Here is a 17,103-nt window from a genome sequence, read left to right on the forward strand (position 1 = left end):
TGATTTCTAAATCGATTTTCTAACCACGGGATATGCAGATATTTCAGATACCGCTCTATACAATAAAAAATGTCAGTTGCTTCCGGGAACCAAATAACTTACTATGTGCTGGAAACGCAAAGATATTTACTCCAAATTGTTATTAGTGCAATTACTGACTGAAAGATAAAACTGTAAACTTGGTTGCTTTTCTGCAATAGAGAATCTGCCCCCAACCAATACATCATCAGCAAGCGCATGAAAGCTCTGTGTGTTATTCTTTCATGTCACTTTTTGATTGCTGCTCAAAGCGCTGGGAAGCCAAAATGGGAGTTGACAACTTAGAGCCTAGAGGAAGGGCTGCCCTCAGCCATGTATTTCCTGAGGTTTCCCCCTAAAAAAATAAAAAATCTGTGAGTAGGGGGGGTTTTCTATACCTGAGTGCTGAGCAGTTCATATTTAGTTCTGCAGGGTGAGTGGTCGGGCTGGAGAGACTGGGCTCTCTCTCCCGGGCGTAGTCATGCTCTGGGGGACGGGCTATGTCTCAGCTGCTGATTTTCATTAAATTCAATATTTGGGAGATAAGTGGCAGGGTGCCTTTGTGGAGTGCGTTAATTATTTATTATTATTCATTCATGGTTTGGCGGCCTCGTCCTTTTGGATGCATTTAAATGTTCGTGTTTTTCCAGCCGGCCTCACACAGGTAGCCCCTGAGGCACCCATGGATGAGGCCTCCAGCCAAATTTATCTCACCACTGTGGGGTGCGTTCATTTTTTATTATTATTATTCTTCATTCATGGTTTGGTGACCTCATCTTTTTGGGGCAGGTGGCCCATAGCCATTCCTATCTGAGGCACTGAGATGCACGTAACTGTTTATGTGCCTCGCGCAGGTAGCCGTCGGGCACCAATGGACGAGGCCTCCAGCCAAATTTATCTTTCACTCCGGCCCAGAATGTCCTCTCAGTCATCGGGCCCTGAGCACCCTCTCAATTCATAAATCAACTGCAATTGCAATCCTCATCATTCATTCATTGCCATTCATTCATTCATTCATCGGATTCTGTGTGCTGAAAACACTATTTACACTTCTAAACTACTAATAATTATAGATAAAGCTGTATTTTACATGATTTTCATGGATTTCACGATTCCCATGAAATGTACCCTTTGTCGTGTAATATGTAGTCCCCCTGTGAAAATTCCCATTTTTGATGGAACAATGTAAGTAACATATTCTTTATTACTTAAAAATAAATACAGCAACGGTTTCCTTATTGAAGGTTTCCTTACCTGTGACACTACATTTAGGAACCTAGCAACCGGTTTAGTATGCTTCTGGTAAATGATTGAACACACTCCATAGAGCATAGAGCAGCACAATTTCTTTAAAATGTGTTCAACGAAAAAGACACCAGTGGCATCAAAGATTGGAAATATGTCTACTAAAGATTTCTCTGTCCAATACAAGAAGCGAACATTTCTCGCATCTGTTGTTATTTTTTACATTTATTTATGTTTTTATTTTGTCTGATAATTCACTGATGATGACAACAGAATGCCTAAAAGACAGACATAAAAAATTGAATATTCTACAATTTAGCATTTATTCTTTTTAAGGAAAGCTTTTTAAATGTTTAGGAGCATTTTTTGTATAATAAAGCTTGAGAAAAATCAATTTGTAATGTGATAAGACTATTTTTTTCTACTTTATTAAATATTATATTTAATCATGAAATATCTTGAAATACCTGTTTACCATGACAAAAATACAGCCCTAATTATGGATAATTCAAATATGATGCTATTGGCTTATGGTTGCAGAAAGGGGTTATATTTAGGGTTACAGATAGGGTTAGGTCATTTTAATAATTCCCTGTATGATGTATATATATCTCATGTCTTGAAGTCAACAGATATGTTATAGAAATGACACAGCATCTTTATTATTCAAATGCTTTACATAGCTGTCTTTTTATGTCAATTTTTGTTTGAGTAGGAAACTAATTCAACAGTTTCAGTGACTCTTGCTATCTTCTATAGCCAGGGCCTGCTTGAAAATTAGATGTGTATCTCAAGGTCTCTAGCATGGTGTGACAAAGACAAAATGATTCTTGGTGACCTGTGAGGGTGCTGTGTAAAGGGAACAGAGTGCCCCGGACTGGATGGCTAGACAATTCGTTCCTGTGTTAGCGGAAGTTGGTCATCTAGAATGGGAGCGGAGCTCCGGTACACTAAGGGTACCGGAAGGGAAACAATGTGGCAGCGTGGAAAAGTGGTTGATTGTGTGCAGATACAGGTGACTAAAGAATGGACAGACAATTGTAATCCAGGTGAAAAGGTTTGTTTTATTTATTTTTAAGTCTAGTGCCTGATGGCAAAACAATCAGTAAATAATAATGGAGGTCAGTAATACAGCTGAGTGTATTACTTCATTTATAATCCCTGTGTTGACACGCAAATAAAAATTCAGTTTTTATTACACACCCACACAAAACACATGTCTGTTTGTGTATGAATTAGTGCTAGTGGTGCAAATACAGTTTAATTTGTGACAAAGGTGCAGTGTTGTCTGGTTTCGTGTTGCCCCTGGTGACAGCTCCGGTACTGTGTTAACTGTCTGGTAACTTGCAAGAAAAGACGAGCCAATTACAATCAAACAAAAACACAATACTCAAGATTTTCAATACCAACATACTTTTACTGTCCTTCTGGCTTTATACAAACCAATGCGAAGGAACATATTACGATTCTCCGCCCCCCTTACATGCTGTCACGCATGACCCCTTGGTAAACGAATGCAGCTGCCTTTACAATCTGTGGCTACAAAATTGCTTCCTTTCCAGGTCAACATGTTCTTGCAATGGAGTCTCTCCTTTTTCCAGACTGACCAACTTCCCGACCTGGGGAAAGAACTGTCAAGTCAGCCCGTCCATAAAAACTCTGTCCTTGCTTAGCAAACTCACAGGTCTTCAGGGAGATTTACAACCAAGGTTCATTGTATTTCTGTCACAGGCAGCCATGGATTGGAGGAGCTGTTGCACTTGTTAACCAAGGGGTCATGATTGATGGTACAAAAGGGGATGAAGCAATGTGATCTGTTCCTTTGTTTGGTTAACGGTGAACCAGAAGGAGAACAGGAGAATTGTTATCATGAGTGTTTGTTTTGTTTTAAAAATTACACTGTTTGTTATTATTAGACGGCTGAACGATCCGGAGCTGTTGCCAAAGGCCAGCACTTACCCGGACATCACTGTACTGTGTCACAAATAAACTGTAAATGCACCACAAGCACTTTAGCACGCACCACGCACTGTGGACTTGTATGTGTGTTTTGTGTTTCGTGTGGGTGTTTAAGTACAGAACTGTTATTATTTCGGGACCAACTCACGGGTTACAACAAAGCAATACACGTCGCTGTATTGCTTGTTAACATTATTTGCTGTATTTGGGTCATCAGACCAATTGGATTGTATAAATAAACACTACTGCACCTGGATTACCGCTGTCTGTCTGTTCATTAATCACTCCTGCACCTGCACACAGTTAACCACTTTGCCACACATGGTTGAATAAATACATTCGACATTTGACTCATATTAAAATGCTTGTGTCCAATTAAATTCCATGTTCTGTGAGTCAAGATCCAATCACTTAAATCATGAATCTGAATTTGTTTAGCAAATTGAGCAAGATAAAATTGCAGATAAAATGTGTTTGAATAAATGTGGTTCTGACAAGCTATAGATAACTGTATATTAGCTCATACTGCCAGACAGTTTCTTATTACTTTTGATTGGTATTTAATAATGTGTAGATTGTAAATGATGGGAATTTTCCTGTTTCATAGCTAAAATACCTGCCAACGTAAGGTATGTTAAAGGGGATTATTTGAAGAGTCTGCCCTAGTGGATACACACAAGCACCACTATTGTTTGTTAACACGGGATTGAACTCCAATAAATGGGTAATTGCATATCAATTAGATGAAATATTTTTTATAAGGTGCCCCTGCATGAAGCAGATAAGCAATACTCCCTCACCAGCTCCACGCGGCCAAAGCCTCCCATGCCCAGTGTGGCGATGATCTCCAGGTGCTGGAAGGGAGTGTCCGTGGCAAAGGGGCTGATCTTCTCCCTCAGCCTGGCGACCTCACTGTCCACCAGTGGAGACAGGGGCCTGGGGGCAGGGCAGGAGAGAGAGGGAGGCCCATCAGACAAAGACAAGCCCATGAAAACAACAACAACCAGGTGAAGAGTGCCCATTAAAGTCTTTGACCAGCCTGCTCTATTGTTACTTCTATGGGAAACCAGCACAGCTTTGAGCTTTAAATAACAACAAAATTAATTTGCGTTTTTTGTTGCTGTTTTGTTTTATTTTCATGGAGAACTTTTTCAAGTCCCAGCTCAAATGTATTTAGGAGACTAAAATTGCATTTGATTGAAGATATCAAAAGTTAGTTACTGGGCTCCTTGGTCATGGAATTCTACAGGAAGGCTACAGAAATGGATTATAGTCATTGTCATATTTTCTGTTTGGGATGGAATATACTTCATACTGAAGAACCCTGGGGGAAATGAAGGTTGTCAATTCTGGCTTTAGTTTGAGGGCAGTTGGAAAGTTTGGCTGAGCTAATTAATGAAATAGTTTCAGGTCTGGTTGTTAGCTCTTCTAATCATCTCTGCCTGTACTCAACAAATTAATTAAGTTAGCAGAGGTGCCAACCCATTACAGGGACTACCAGGGATTGCAAACAACTGTGTTGTGCTGTTTTGTATTGTGCTGTGCTGTTTTGTACTCTATTGTGTTGTGCTGTTTTGTATTGCGTTGTGCTCATTTAAAAATGTGACGGGGGTAAAAGGACTTAGCCTTCCTCCACAGTTAGTATAAGACATAGTTAAGGAGAAATTACCTCTTCATAAGATTAGGTTATTTCTCCCAGAGGGAGGTTTTTGTTTTGTTCCTTAAAGGGTCAGAAGCCAAATGTAAAATGTATTTTCTTTTGAAAAAACAGACAGTCAGCAGTTGAACTCTGAGACAATGTTTCTGTGACTTGATTTCTTTTCCCTGAAAACTGTGATCTAGTTCACCTGGCCTAGAAGGTGCTATATCACACCGTTTTGATGAATGCTCTTACCAGGGGTGCCGCCACCAGGGGGACCAGGGGGGCCATGTGAGAGAAAGTAGCATGTAAGGGTTTGCATGACCACGTTTGGTTTTCTGTTAAGAAACAAGCCTGCGGTAATCTGTTTATTTAAATACGTGCGTGCAGTTTTGTATAAAATGAAACTTTTCAATTTTTTATCAAATAACCTACTTTAGAAAGCTATGTAACAAGTTTTTCGATGTTTCTTTCTGTGTACTTCCTTTAACACTAGAAGGACAGCGGCGGTCCTTTTGGCGGTTTTTGGTTTTAAAATGTCAATTTTGCCAGTATTACATTATACCTAAAAGCTCTGGGAGCAATCACTTTGACGGCTGCTGTATGCTGTAAACTGATGTCTGTTTAGATATTTATTTACATTTAGTTTTGATTTGTAATATATATAATATAATAATGGTTCAGTTGTTTGGATGTTTGTGGCGTACGTAATAATTTTTTTTTTTTTTAAAAGAATTACATCCAAAAGAATTACATTAATTACATTTACAGACCCCGGTGAAGTTAGGTTGATATTGGATATTTGGGTGGATATTCACACAAAACACTAATATTCAGCCAATGAAAGATGCTTTGCTAAGGAGTAATTTAAGCCATGTCTCGTTGATATGCGAGTTAGCAATCTCTAGTTATGAACATGCGAAAATACGCACTCATATTCACTATACATTGTACAATAGGTTACGTGATCTAATGGTTCATAGCTCCTACATAAGAACTCGCAATATAATGCCATTTCACCTAATGAAAGATGACATCAACAAACATGCCATTTCTATAAAAAATCTCTACATTTTAGAAAACCTTTTGTTTGTTTAGTTACAGGAAAATCATCACATTTCAAAGCAAAACCTGGATCCTTTTCTTCTTCTTCTTCTTCTTCTTCTTCTTCTTCTTCTTCTTCTTCTTCTTCTTCTTCTTCTTCTTCTTCATCTTCTTCTTCTTCTTCTTCTTCTAGTAGTAGTCCTAGTAGTATTGTTTTTGTTAATGACGATGCTTTTCTTGCTGTATAAACCACAGGAGGGATGCTCTGGTAGCTGTAGTTCTTTAATGAGAGGAAGCAATACCAAAAGTATGTGCATATATATATATATATATATATATATATATATATATATATATATATATATATATATATATATATATATATATATATACTCCCTTTAAATTTAATGTATTCTATTAAGATATAAAAATATTTTTCACTTGTATGAAGCTGGGTTCTTCCTAGCATTCTTTCTCTCATTCTACCCTCAGTTTTCTTAAAATGCAAGCTTCGTCAGACGTCTAGACGATCGGTCCCAGATCTTCTAGCCAGGGTCTATTGAACTAACAAGATAAATACTTTACCCAATCTTTAGAGAATGTAATTTGAATGTCAGTCAGCCATTATATATATATATATATATATATATATATATATATATATATATATATATATATATATATATATATATATACACACACACACACACACACACACACACACACACACACACACACACACACACACACACAGTTACAGTTCATATAAGGAAATCAGTCAATTGAAATACATTCATTGTGCCCTAATCTATGGATTTCACATGACTGGGAATACAGATATTCATCTGTTGGTCACAGATACCATAAAAAAAAAAAGGTAGGGGCGTGGATCAGAAAACCAGTCAGTTTCTGGTGTGACCACCATTTGCCTCATGCAGCGCGGCACATCTCCTTCGCATAGAGTTGATCAGGCTGTTGATTGTGGCCTGTGGAATGTTGTCCCACTCCTCTTCAATGGCTGTGCGAAGATGCTGGATATTGGTGGGAACTGGAACACGCTGTCGTACACGTCGATCCAGAGTATCCCAAACATGCTCAATGGGTGACATGTCTGGTGACATGAGGTGATGGCGGCAGATGAATGGCACGACAGTGGGCCTTAGGATCTCGTCACGGTATCTTTGTCCATTCATATTGCCATCGATAAATGCAATTGTGTTCATTGTCCGTAGCTTATGCCTGCCCATACCATAACCCCACCGCCACCATGGGGCACTCTGTTCACAACGTTGACATCAGCAAACCACTGACCACACGATGCCATACACACTGTCTGCCATCTGCCCGGTACAGTTGAAACCGGGATTCATCCGTGAAGAGCACATTTCTCCAGCGTGCCAGTTGCCAGTCGGTTACGATGCCGAACTGCAGTAAGGTGAAGACCCTGGTGAGGACGACGAGCACGCAGATGAGCTTCCATGAGACGGTTTCTGACAGTTTGTGCAGAAATTCTTCGGTTGTGCAAACCCACAGTTTCATCAGCTGTCCGAGTGGCTGGTCTCAGACGATCCCGCAGGTGAAGAAGCTGGATGTGGAGGTCCTGGGCTGGCGTGGTTACACGTGGTCTGCGGTTGTGAGGCCGATTGGACGTACTGCCAAATTCTCTAAAACAACGTTGGAGGCGGCTTACGGAAGAGAAATGAACATTCAATTCTCTGGCAACAGCTCTGATGGACATTCCTGCAGTCAGCATGCCAATTGCATGCTCCCTCAAAACTTGAGACGTCTGTGGCATTGTGTTTTGTGACAAAATGCACATTTTAGAGTGGCCTTTTATTGTCTCTAGCACAAGGTGCACCTGTGTAATCATCATGCTGTTTAATCAGCTTCTTGATATGCCACACCTATCAGGTGTATGGATTATTTTGGCAATGGAGAAATGCTCACTAACAGGGATGTAAACAAATTTATGCACAAAATTTTAGAGAAAGAAGCTTTTTGTGAGTATGGAAAATTTATGGCATCTTTTATTTCAGCTCATGAAACATGAGACCAACACTTTACATGTTGCGTTTATATTTTTGTTCAGTGTATATACAGTGGCTTGCAAAAGTATTCAGACCCCTGACCAATTCTCTCATATTAACGAATTACAAATGGTACATTGAAATTTTGTTCTGTTTGATATTTTATTTTTAAACACTGAAACTCAGAATCAATTATTGTAAGGTGACATTGGTTTTATGTTGGGAAATATTTTTAAGAAAAATAAAAAACTGAAATATCTTGCTTGCATAAGTATTCAACCCCTGCGCTGTGGAAGCTCCCAGTTTGCACCGATGAAAGAAATTGCCCTAACTAGGACACAATTACGTTACCATTGGCCTTCACCTTTGAACCATTATAGTTGCTGTCACATTTTCTGGATAAAAACCCCGCTGTTGAAGGATCATTGGTAAGGCTGTGAATCTGAAGGAAAATGAAGACCAAAGAGCATTCTACAGAAGTTAGAGATAAAGTAATACAAATGCACAGATTAGGGAAAGGGTACAAAATAATATCCAAGTGTTTGGATATCCCAGTAAGCACAGTTGGATCAATAATCAGGAAGTGGAAGCTACATCACACCACCTAGGCACTGCCAAGAAAAGGCCGTCCCTCAAAACTCAGAACTCAAACAAGAAGGAGACTTGTGAGAGAAGCCACAGAGAGGCCAACAATCACTTTGAAGGAGTTACAGAGTTCAGTGGCTGGGAGTGGAGTAATGGTTCACCAGTCAACCATATCAAGAGCTCTGCATAACACTGGCCTGTATGGGAGGGTGACAAGAAAGAAGCCGTTACTCAAAAAGTACCATCTGAAAGCATGTCTGCAGTTTGCCAGAAAGCATGAGAGTGACCCAGGTACGATGTGGGAAAAGGTTTTGTGGTCAGATGAGACTAAGATAGAGCTTTTTGGCCAAAACTCAAAGCGCTATGTGTGGCGCAAACCTAACACTGCCCATGCCTCAAGACACACCATCCCTACAGTAAAGTAAGGTGGTGGCAGCATCATGCTGTGGGGATGCTTCTCATCAGCACGGACTGGGCATCTTGTTACAATTGAAGGAAGAATGGATGGAGCAAAATACAGGAAAATACTGCAAGAGAATCTGCTTCAGTTCGCTAAAAAACTGAAGCTTGGAAAGAAATTCACCTTTCAGCAGGACAATGATCCCAAGCACAAGGCCAAAGCAACATTGGAGTGGCTCAAGAACAAAAAGGTGAATGTCCTACAGTGGCCCAGTCAAAGTCCTGATCTCAATCCCATTGAGAATCTGTGGCATTATTTGAAAATTGTGGTCCACAAGCGTCGTCTAACCAACCTGAACAACCTGGAGCAAATCTGCCAAGAAGAATGGGCCAAAATCACTCTGACACTGTGTGCAAAGTTGGTAGATACTTACCCCAAAAGACTTAAAGCTGTTATTGCAGCGAAAGGTGGCTCTACCAAATATTAATGTGTGGGGGTTGAATATTTATGCAAGCAAGATATTTCAGTTTTTATTTTTCTTAAAAATATTTCCCAACATAAAACCAATGTCACCTTACAATAATTGATTCTGAGTTTCAGTGTTTTAAAATAAAATATCGAACAGAACGAAATTGCAATGTACCATTTGTAATTCAGTAATATGATAAAATTGGTCAGGGGTGTGAATATTTTTGGAAGCCACTGTACGTACACACACACACACACCCCAAGAATTACGAATTAATGCATTTTGTCCATTTGCTGCAAAGGCACTACATTATATTCGCTTGCGAATTTGAACATTAAAAAAAAAGGGACACAGGCTATGACTTTTAGCTTGTATATTTCGTGTTCATAAAACAAGACTAATAACAATGCAATATGTCTGTGTAAAATAGCATCCTATTCCAAGTTTTCATGTGGAGCTATGAACTATTATATGACGTAACCTACTGTACAATGAAAAGTGAATATGAATGCTTAATTTCTGTGTACATAACTAGAGATTGCTAACTCACAAGTCACCGAAACATGGATTACATTATTCCTCAGCATGCAGTCTTTCAAGAGGTGAAATGGCATTGTATTGCTAGTTTTTATATAGTAGCTATGAACCATTATATGACGTAACCTACTGTACAATGTATGGTGAATATGTATGCTTAATTTCTGTGTTCATAACTAGAGATTGCTAAACTCGCAAATCAACGAGACATGACTTAAATTATTCCTTAACATGACATCTTTCATGAGGTGAAATAATAGTTATTTGAGAGTTTTTATGTAGGAGCTATGAACCATTATATGGCGTAAACTACTGTACAATGTAAAGTGAATATGAATGCATATTTTTTCATGTTTATAACTAGAGATTGTTTACTCGCAAATCAAACAGACATGGCTTAAATTATTCCTTAGCATAAGGAGTAATCTTTCATTGGGTGAAATATTAGTATTTTGCGCGAATATCGAAAATCCACCCGATAATCCAATATCAAATATAAATCTAACTTCTTTTTTTTACCGTGTTTTGAATACAGTCGTCAGAAAGACTGCTACGGGGCTTCTAGGTATGAGTATATCTCTGGTCCTTCTAGTGTTAAAGCTGTAATTATTATTGTTAAACCATCTCTATTTCTTAATTACATCATGGATATCTGGCAAACAAGCTAAAACATTTTTTCTAGCTATACATTCAAAAAATATATCATTTACTGTGTTTGCAGAGTATTGATTGGAAATTAAATTGGTTATCAATTGGTTGATTTTGAAAAAGACGATCACACATGAAAGTGATAGTAAAATACATGTGCACATTGTAGCATTCATTGGAGACGCAGGAACAAGAGTGCAGTATTTACTTGTGTGTGTTTCTCCTTATCGTTTTAGTATTAGAAATATGACTCTTTCAACACAAACTTTGAGTTCAAATAGTTTACGTGTGGAACACATCATTTACTGGAGTAAAAAGAAAGGAACATTAAGTCAATCTGGCTGTTAATCGTTTTTTTTTTTTTTTAAGTCAGCACAAATGCCATTTTTAAGGCAAGTTGTTTGAGTAGGAATATACGTCAGTACATATATTCCTGCAGATATTATTAGAGTTTAAATGAAGAGCGTTACGGTCAATTTTAAATATTAAATACCTCTTTATAGAATGTTACTTGTAGTAAGAGCTGCTCTTGTGTTTGCAACATACAAAATTAAGGGTTTTTATGCACAGGTCTATTGGTCCAACATTAGTCTAGTGGCCACCCCACTTTTTTTTTTATCTGTGACGGCACCTCTGGCTCTTACAGATTATGCGATATTCTGGAAATCCATTTGTAGTGTGGGTGCTGGTACTTGTTGCTAGGGCGACCGCCTCTTCCCAGCTTCTGCTAACATTCGATTGGCCTTTTGTTGTGCATAACTATACCTTCATTTCACGCTGAAAGATTTCTCTGAAGCATGATATGCTGTGTTTATGTGATACAGTTAATGCTGATAGCAGCAGAAGACATTACTGAAGGTATGAATACAGTTTACTGAAATTCAAAGACTTTGCCAAGTTGTAACTTGTTTGCTATTTTTGTTATGCCATGTAGCTGAGAGGTTTTATGAGATATAGTGACAATATAGTCATGTTTAGTTTCCCAAATTATGATTCAAAATAGGGCAAAATACTGATCAGACCTTTATTTATGTTATGTGGATAGTGATGTATATATGTTATTGATGAATATGCTTTTTGAGATTTCATGGGTAGGGCTGAAAAAGTAAAATTACGGTTGGACAATAATTACATTTTCAGCAATCGATTATCGTCTGTAAATGTATTACTATAAAGAAACAATAGGGTATGGATGTAATCTCGGTTCCCTGAAAGAGAAGACGACCAACAACAATACTTTTGGGATATGCCTGCCACAATTCAGGTATTTTCACAACATTTTATGTCAAATCTGCCGATAGGCCCCTCCGGGGAGTGACGTCCTTGGTCTCGCCTACCGAGGGAATAAGTAGTCACTCTGCGGAGATCACATTCTCTTTTGTATTGAACATGTAAATGTGAGTGATGCAACCTTGCAAGGTTTGTTGGTCATCTTCTATTTCAGGGAACCATCATTCCATTTCAATTTGAAGACGACCAACAACAATACTTTTGCGAAAGTATATCAAAGCTGTCGCGAGGCAGTGTGTGTGGACAGCAGATGAGGGACGTCTCGCTACCACCAAACTAATCTTTGTGGACTCTTGTGCCTAATGATGGCATTGAAGGATCTACCACATTAAGTTGTTAGAACCCGGTGAATGTACGCATAGTAGCCCATCTAGCCACAGTGCAAATATCAGTCAACCAGGCTCCTTAAAGAGGGCCCATGACGTAGATACTCCTCTAGTAGAGTGTGCGGCCACCCTCCTTAGTACACACAGTCAAAATTGTGTCCACAATCCAGTGGGACAGTCGCTGCTTCGAGAGGGCGTGACCCAGGGCCCTTTCACCATGACAGCCGAAGAGCTGGTCAAACTGATGCAGTGCTCTTGTCTAATCCACAAAGCCCAAACCAAAGGAATTTCCTTTGAAGGAAACAGAGGGGGATGGAAAGCCTATAGTTCCACTGATTGATTCAAGTGGAAAGCCGTAACCACCATAGGGAGAAAAACAGGGTTTGTGTGTAACAACACCCTTTTTCCATCATTCCAAACACGCATACAGGAACTGTGCTCTGACAGAGCCTGTAGCTCACTAACCCACTTGGCGGAGGTGATGGCTAAAAGGCTGTCTGCATAGAGAGATATTTCAACTCTATGGAATGTATAGGCTCAAACTGGGCCTTAGTAAGAGCCTCAATACCACTGACATCCTTTCTAATAGGACGTAACCTCTGAACGCCCTTCATAAAATGGGCCGTTAGTATATGAGTGCCTGGGGACACTGAGTCAATGGGGACATGGCATGTAGATATGGTTGCCAGGTACACTTTCAGCATATAGGGGGATCTACTCTCCTCTAGCAAGTCTTGCAGAAACAGTGAAATGGTTGCTATAGGGCAATAAAATGGGGTCATGACCTTTGGTCATACACCAATTTTGGAAATACCTCCACTTATATAATGACCTTGTAGAAGAGGCCCTAGCATTCTGCAGTGTACTGACAACTGTGTCTCAGAGCCCTAAGGCGGACAGACGGTCCTGTTCAGGGGTCAGACCCACAATTGGAGTCTGCCCAGTTCTTGCCAGGAGGGATAGCAAGTTCCTCTTTGCCCAGGTCAATAGCCAAAAGGCTATTTATTGCCACCCCGGGGACTGAAGTCCTCCCTGGCGGTTGACATACGAGTGGACAAGGACATGTCTCCTCTGGAGCACTGGGAGGAAATGCTGGACAGCAAGGTGAATTGCTCACAGTTCCAGTGCATTTATGTGCAGGGATGTCCATCGACCCAACCAGGACCCATGGAATCCTCTGGCTTCCCAGACTGCACCCCAACAGAGTTAGATGCGTCTGTCATTACCACCGACAGCTGTGGATCACTCCCTTCCTAACATCTTCGCGCAGGTGAGAGGCTTGCCTCCACCAACATAGGGCTTCCCAGCATATGCAAGACACAGTCAGCTAACAATGTCTGTCGTGTTTGGGGTGTAGCAGGAAGGCATTGAGCAAAGCTTGAATTGGGCACATATGGAGTAACTCCAGCTGGATGGCTGATGAAGCTGAGGCCATCAGACCCAGTAATTTCAGATACAACACCAATTGTACTGTGGATTCTTGTTAAAACAGGGTTAGATAGTTGTAAAAGGCAGCCACTCTGTCGTCCAACAGGTAGGCTTGCATTGTAAGGGAATCCAGCCAGAGACCCAAGTAAACTGTACTTTGCACCGGTATTAACTGGCTTTTGGCATCATTGAGGGTGAGACCCAGTCTCGCCAGATGCTCTGTCACCATCACTATGTGGGCCACTGCTCTTTCCTGTGACTGGGTGCAGGTCAACCAGTCATCTAGGTAGTTAGGTCTAGGGCTAGGATGGCATCCATGCACTTTGAGAACTTTTGGGGGGTTAAGGAGAGGCCGAATTACAGCACAGAAAACTTGAAGACACTTACTTCTCTGAAAGGCGAAGCAGAGATATTTACTGTGCTCGGGACAAATAGGGACGTGAAAATATGTGTCCTTTAAGTCCACAGTGGTAAACCTGTCACCCAGCCGGACAGACTGGAGTGTGTGGTGATGTGTAACCATCTGGAACCTCCTCTCCTTCAGGAACCTGTTGAAGTGTCTCAGGTCTAGGATGGAGCGAAGGCCCCTTCCTTTTTCGGCACAAGAAAATATCTCTAGTAGAACCCATCTTGTTGAGAGGTGCGTTCTATGAGATGGACGGCTACCTTGAGAAGCAATGTTTTTTCTTCTTGCCTGAGGGCCAAGACCTGGAGAGGAAGGAGGGCCAGAGTGGAACTGCAGCGCTTAACCGATGTGTACGATGACGAGCACCCAAGAGTCTGAGGTGCAATTGCACCAGTATTGCAGTTGGTGTTGTGAGAATGGGTGGTTCTCAGGCTGGGGCTGCTGAGCCTGTGGTGGAGCCTGTCTTGGCAGCTGTTTAGGGACTGTCCCAGTTACTGTGGTTATGGGCGGACGCCAGCGTCTCATCCTGTCCCATACCAGAGCATGGGAAGGGAGCATCCAACAGGGCCGACTTGTCCACATCCTGTGACATCCAAAGATGTCTGTACGCCTGAAATTTGCAATGATCGTAAAATGACTTCCAAGTAGGTCGTTAGAAGACCTGCTGCATTGGCCAGGTGCATTACATATGCTTGGGATGCGTACGCATTCTTGAGGTGGGCCTCCTTGATCCTGCATTGGCCATTAGGTCCTTGGCTAAGCCTCCTAATGGAGATGCCGCTATGGTGGAATCCACCAGAGGGAATTGCGCTAGTCCCAGCACCCCCACACCTTCCAAGGAGGCCAGGGGGGCTGCGTGTTTGGAGACACTCAGCACCAAGTCTGGTCAGTTCCAGGAAGACTGTACCTCCTCTGGAAAATCCAGGAACATAAGAAAAGGCTGGAGGGTCGAAGCTTACGCTGGTCTGAAAACAGAACGGCCACCTCGGAGCTGGTGCCTATCTTATGGGTCACTTCCTGGACCTCCTCGCTCATTGCCTCGGCTTGCTCTGAGATGTACACAACCGCTACAGAGGGTGGGGTCGGTATCGAGACAGGTGTTGGCTTGCATGGAGTATGGCCTTCAGAGAGTACACAGAAAAAAAGAGACCGAAAGAGAGATTTTTCTTTTGGGTGGTCATGTATGTAAGTCTACGCTACAGTGGGCCAATCAGACCCAGAAGAGGAAGCACATGTTGTATTTTATTTGTTTATTCAAAAAACAAGATACACAGAACATACAATACACACATTCACACACAGCAGTACAGGTTTTCTTTTTAGGCCATGCAAGGTCAGCCCAGTGGTGTCGAACCGGGCTCTGCTGGAGGAAGCATTTCTCTTTTCTCTCATTGTGATTTAATTTTTTTTTTAGCTGCAAAAAGGAGTTATTTTTAGAATGGGGTCTCCTCCTCCGTCCCTGTGTTATTTTGTGTTTGTTTATTTACTATTTATATATATATATATAAGTCACGGCGAAAGCCGTGTGGTTTGTGTCTTATGATTTATTTATGTATATATTTGTATATATGATGGTGTGGCCATGTGTTTTGTTTTATTGTTTTAGTGTATGTTTTGCAGCGTTTATGGGAAGCCCCATCCACATTAAAAACCCTTGCAGAAGGTGGCCATCTCCCAAAGTAAGTGATTAATTTGTTGCTAATCGGAAGGTGGTCACCTGTATAAAAACCCTGCAGTTTTCCCTGCTCGGGGTGGGTGTTCAGAAGTGGAGAACGGAAGAGCAAGAAGAAAGAGAAAACTAAAACTAAAAACGAACTGAAACTTAAAGGATCCATGAAGGCTACTGCCCAGCCGGACTTTAAGTGTTAAGCAGTGTTTTGTTTTGTTAAAATATTTTATTTATTTTTGTTTAATAAATGGCGCACAGCGCGTCTTTTGTTGTAATTGCAGTACTTGCCTGTGTTTTCAGTTCCTCCTTCTGTGACAGCCATTTCCTGTCACACGCTATGTCAGAAGCGGGATCACCAGCACCTCCTGGTCAGGAAAGGATACTGCAGTTTTTTCTTTTTTTTTGTATTATAACTTTTTGGAGTGAGGAAGAGGAGGAAATATGGGAGGAAGAAGAGGGAAAAGAAGGAGCTGGAGGAAGCAGCAGCAACAGCCACATCAAGTCTGCCTGACATGCTTGAGGGGGGAGGAGTGGTGTTGGAAGCCCTCCTCCACAGCATGGGAGTACAGTATTGCTGCTGCATCTGTGGGGAGTGTGGGCATATCCCAGCGAACTGCACCCTCCCACCAGAGGAACGACTGCTGTGCCCACCCCCACTACAGCCCAAGAGGGAGGAGCCCGAACATCCTGCGCCTGAGTGGGAGGAGCCCGAACATCCTGTGCCTGAGTGGGAGGAGCCCAAACGGCCTGCGTCTGAGTGGCAGGAGCCCAAACGGCCTGCACCTGAGTGGGAGGAGCCCGAACGTCCTGCACCTGAGTGGGAGGAGCCCTAACCTGCTGCGCTTGAGTGGGAGGGGGGAGTCTCTGCGTCCACATCCCAAGAGGGGGGAGACAGTGCATCCACAGCCCAAGAGGGGGGAGACGGTGTATCCACAGCCCAAGAAGCGGGAGACGGTGCGTCCACAGCCTAAGAGGGGGGAGACGGTGCATCCACAGCCCAAGAAGGGGGAGTCGGTGCGTCCACAGCTCAAGAGGAGGGAGTAGGTGCGTCTACAGCCCAGTTATCCACCAGCAGAGAAACAATGCCTGCTAGTCCCACCTCCACTGCCTTGGGAGGACTGCTTGTCCCTCCAACCTCCACCAGCATAGGGAGAATTCCTGCTGGTTCCACCTCCACCACCATGGGAGGACTGCTTTTCACTCCCAGTCCCTCTTCCAGGACTTTGAGACTTCTACTTATGCAACTAGCCTTTTTTACAATAGCAATGCCAAGGAAACACACACACACACACACACACACACACACACACACACACACACACACATATCCCAGTGTGGTGCCTAGGCTGCAGTGTAGTGTAGTTTAATGTAGCAACAGGGGCAAGAAAGTTGTTTAGGCTACATTGCGCGTGC

The 17,103-nt window shown here is 41.8% G+C and overlaps 1 protein-coding gene across 4 annotated transcripts in view; it reads right to left on the reverse strand.

Annotated features, from left to right (window-relative positions):
- Window positions 1-17,103, reverse strand: part of LOC121325426 (cGMP-dependent protein kinase 2) — a 101,466-nt gene that overhangs the window by 31,560 nt on the left and 52,803 nt on the right. For 2 of the 4 annotated variants that reach the window (XM_041267892.1, XM_041267891.1), the window contains exons 10-12: window positions 16,203-16,238; window positions 5,055-5,060; window positions 4,023-4,134 (exon numbers count right to left, since the gene is read on the reverse strand). In XM_041267892.1, the coding sequence (XP_041123826.1) occupies window positions 4,023-4,134; window positions 5,055-5,060; window positions 16,203-16,238 (154 nt within the window). Of the gene's footprint in view, window positions 1-4,022; window positions 4,159-5,054; window positions 5,061-16,186; window positions 16,239-17,103 lie in introns of all 4 variants that reach the window. The other 2 variants (XM_041267889.1, XM_041267890.1) reach the window with 2 other exon arrangements.

The sequence above is a fragment of the Polyodon spathula genome, chromosome 13 (genome assembly GCF_017654505.1).
Source record: "Polyodon spathula isolate WHYD16114869_AA chromosome 13, ASM1765450v1, whole genome shotgun sequence".
Classification (NCBI taxonomy): domain Eukaryota; kingdom Metazoa; phylum Chordata; class Actinopteri; order Acipenseriformes; family Polyodontidae; genus Polyodon; species Polyodon spathula.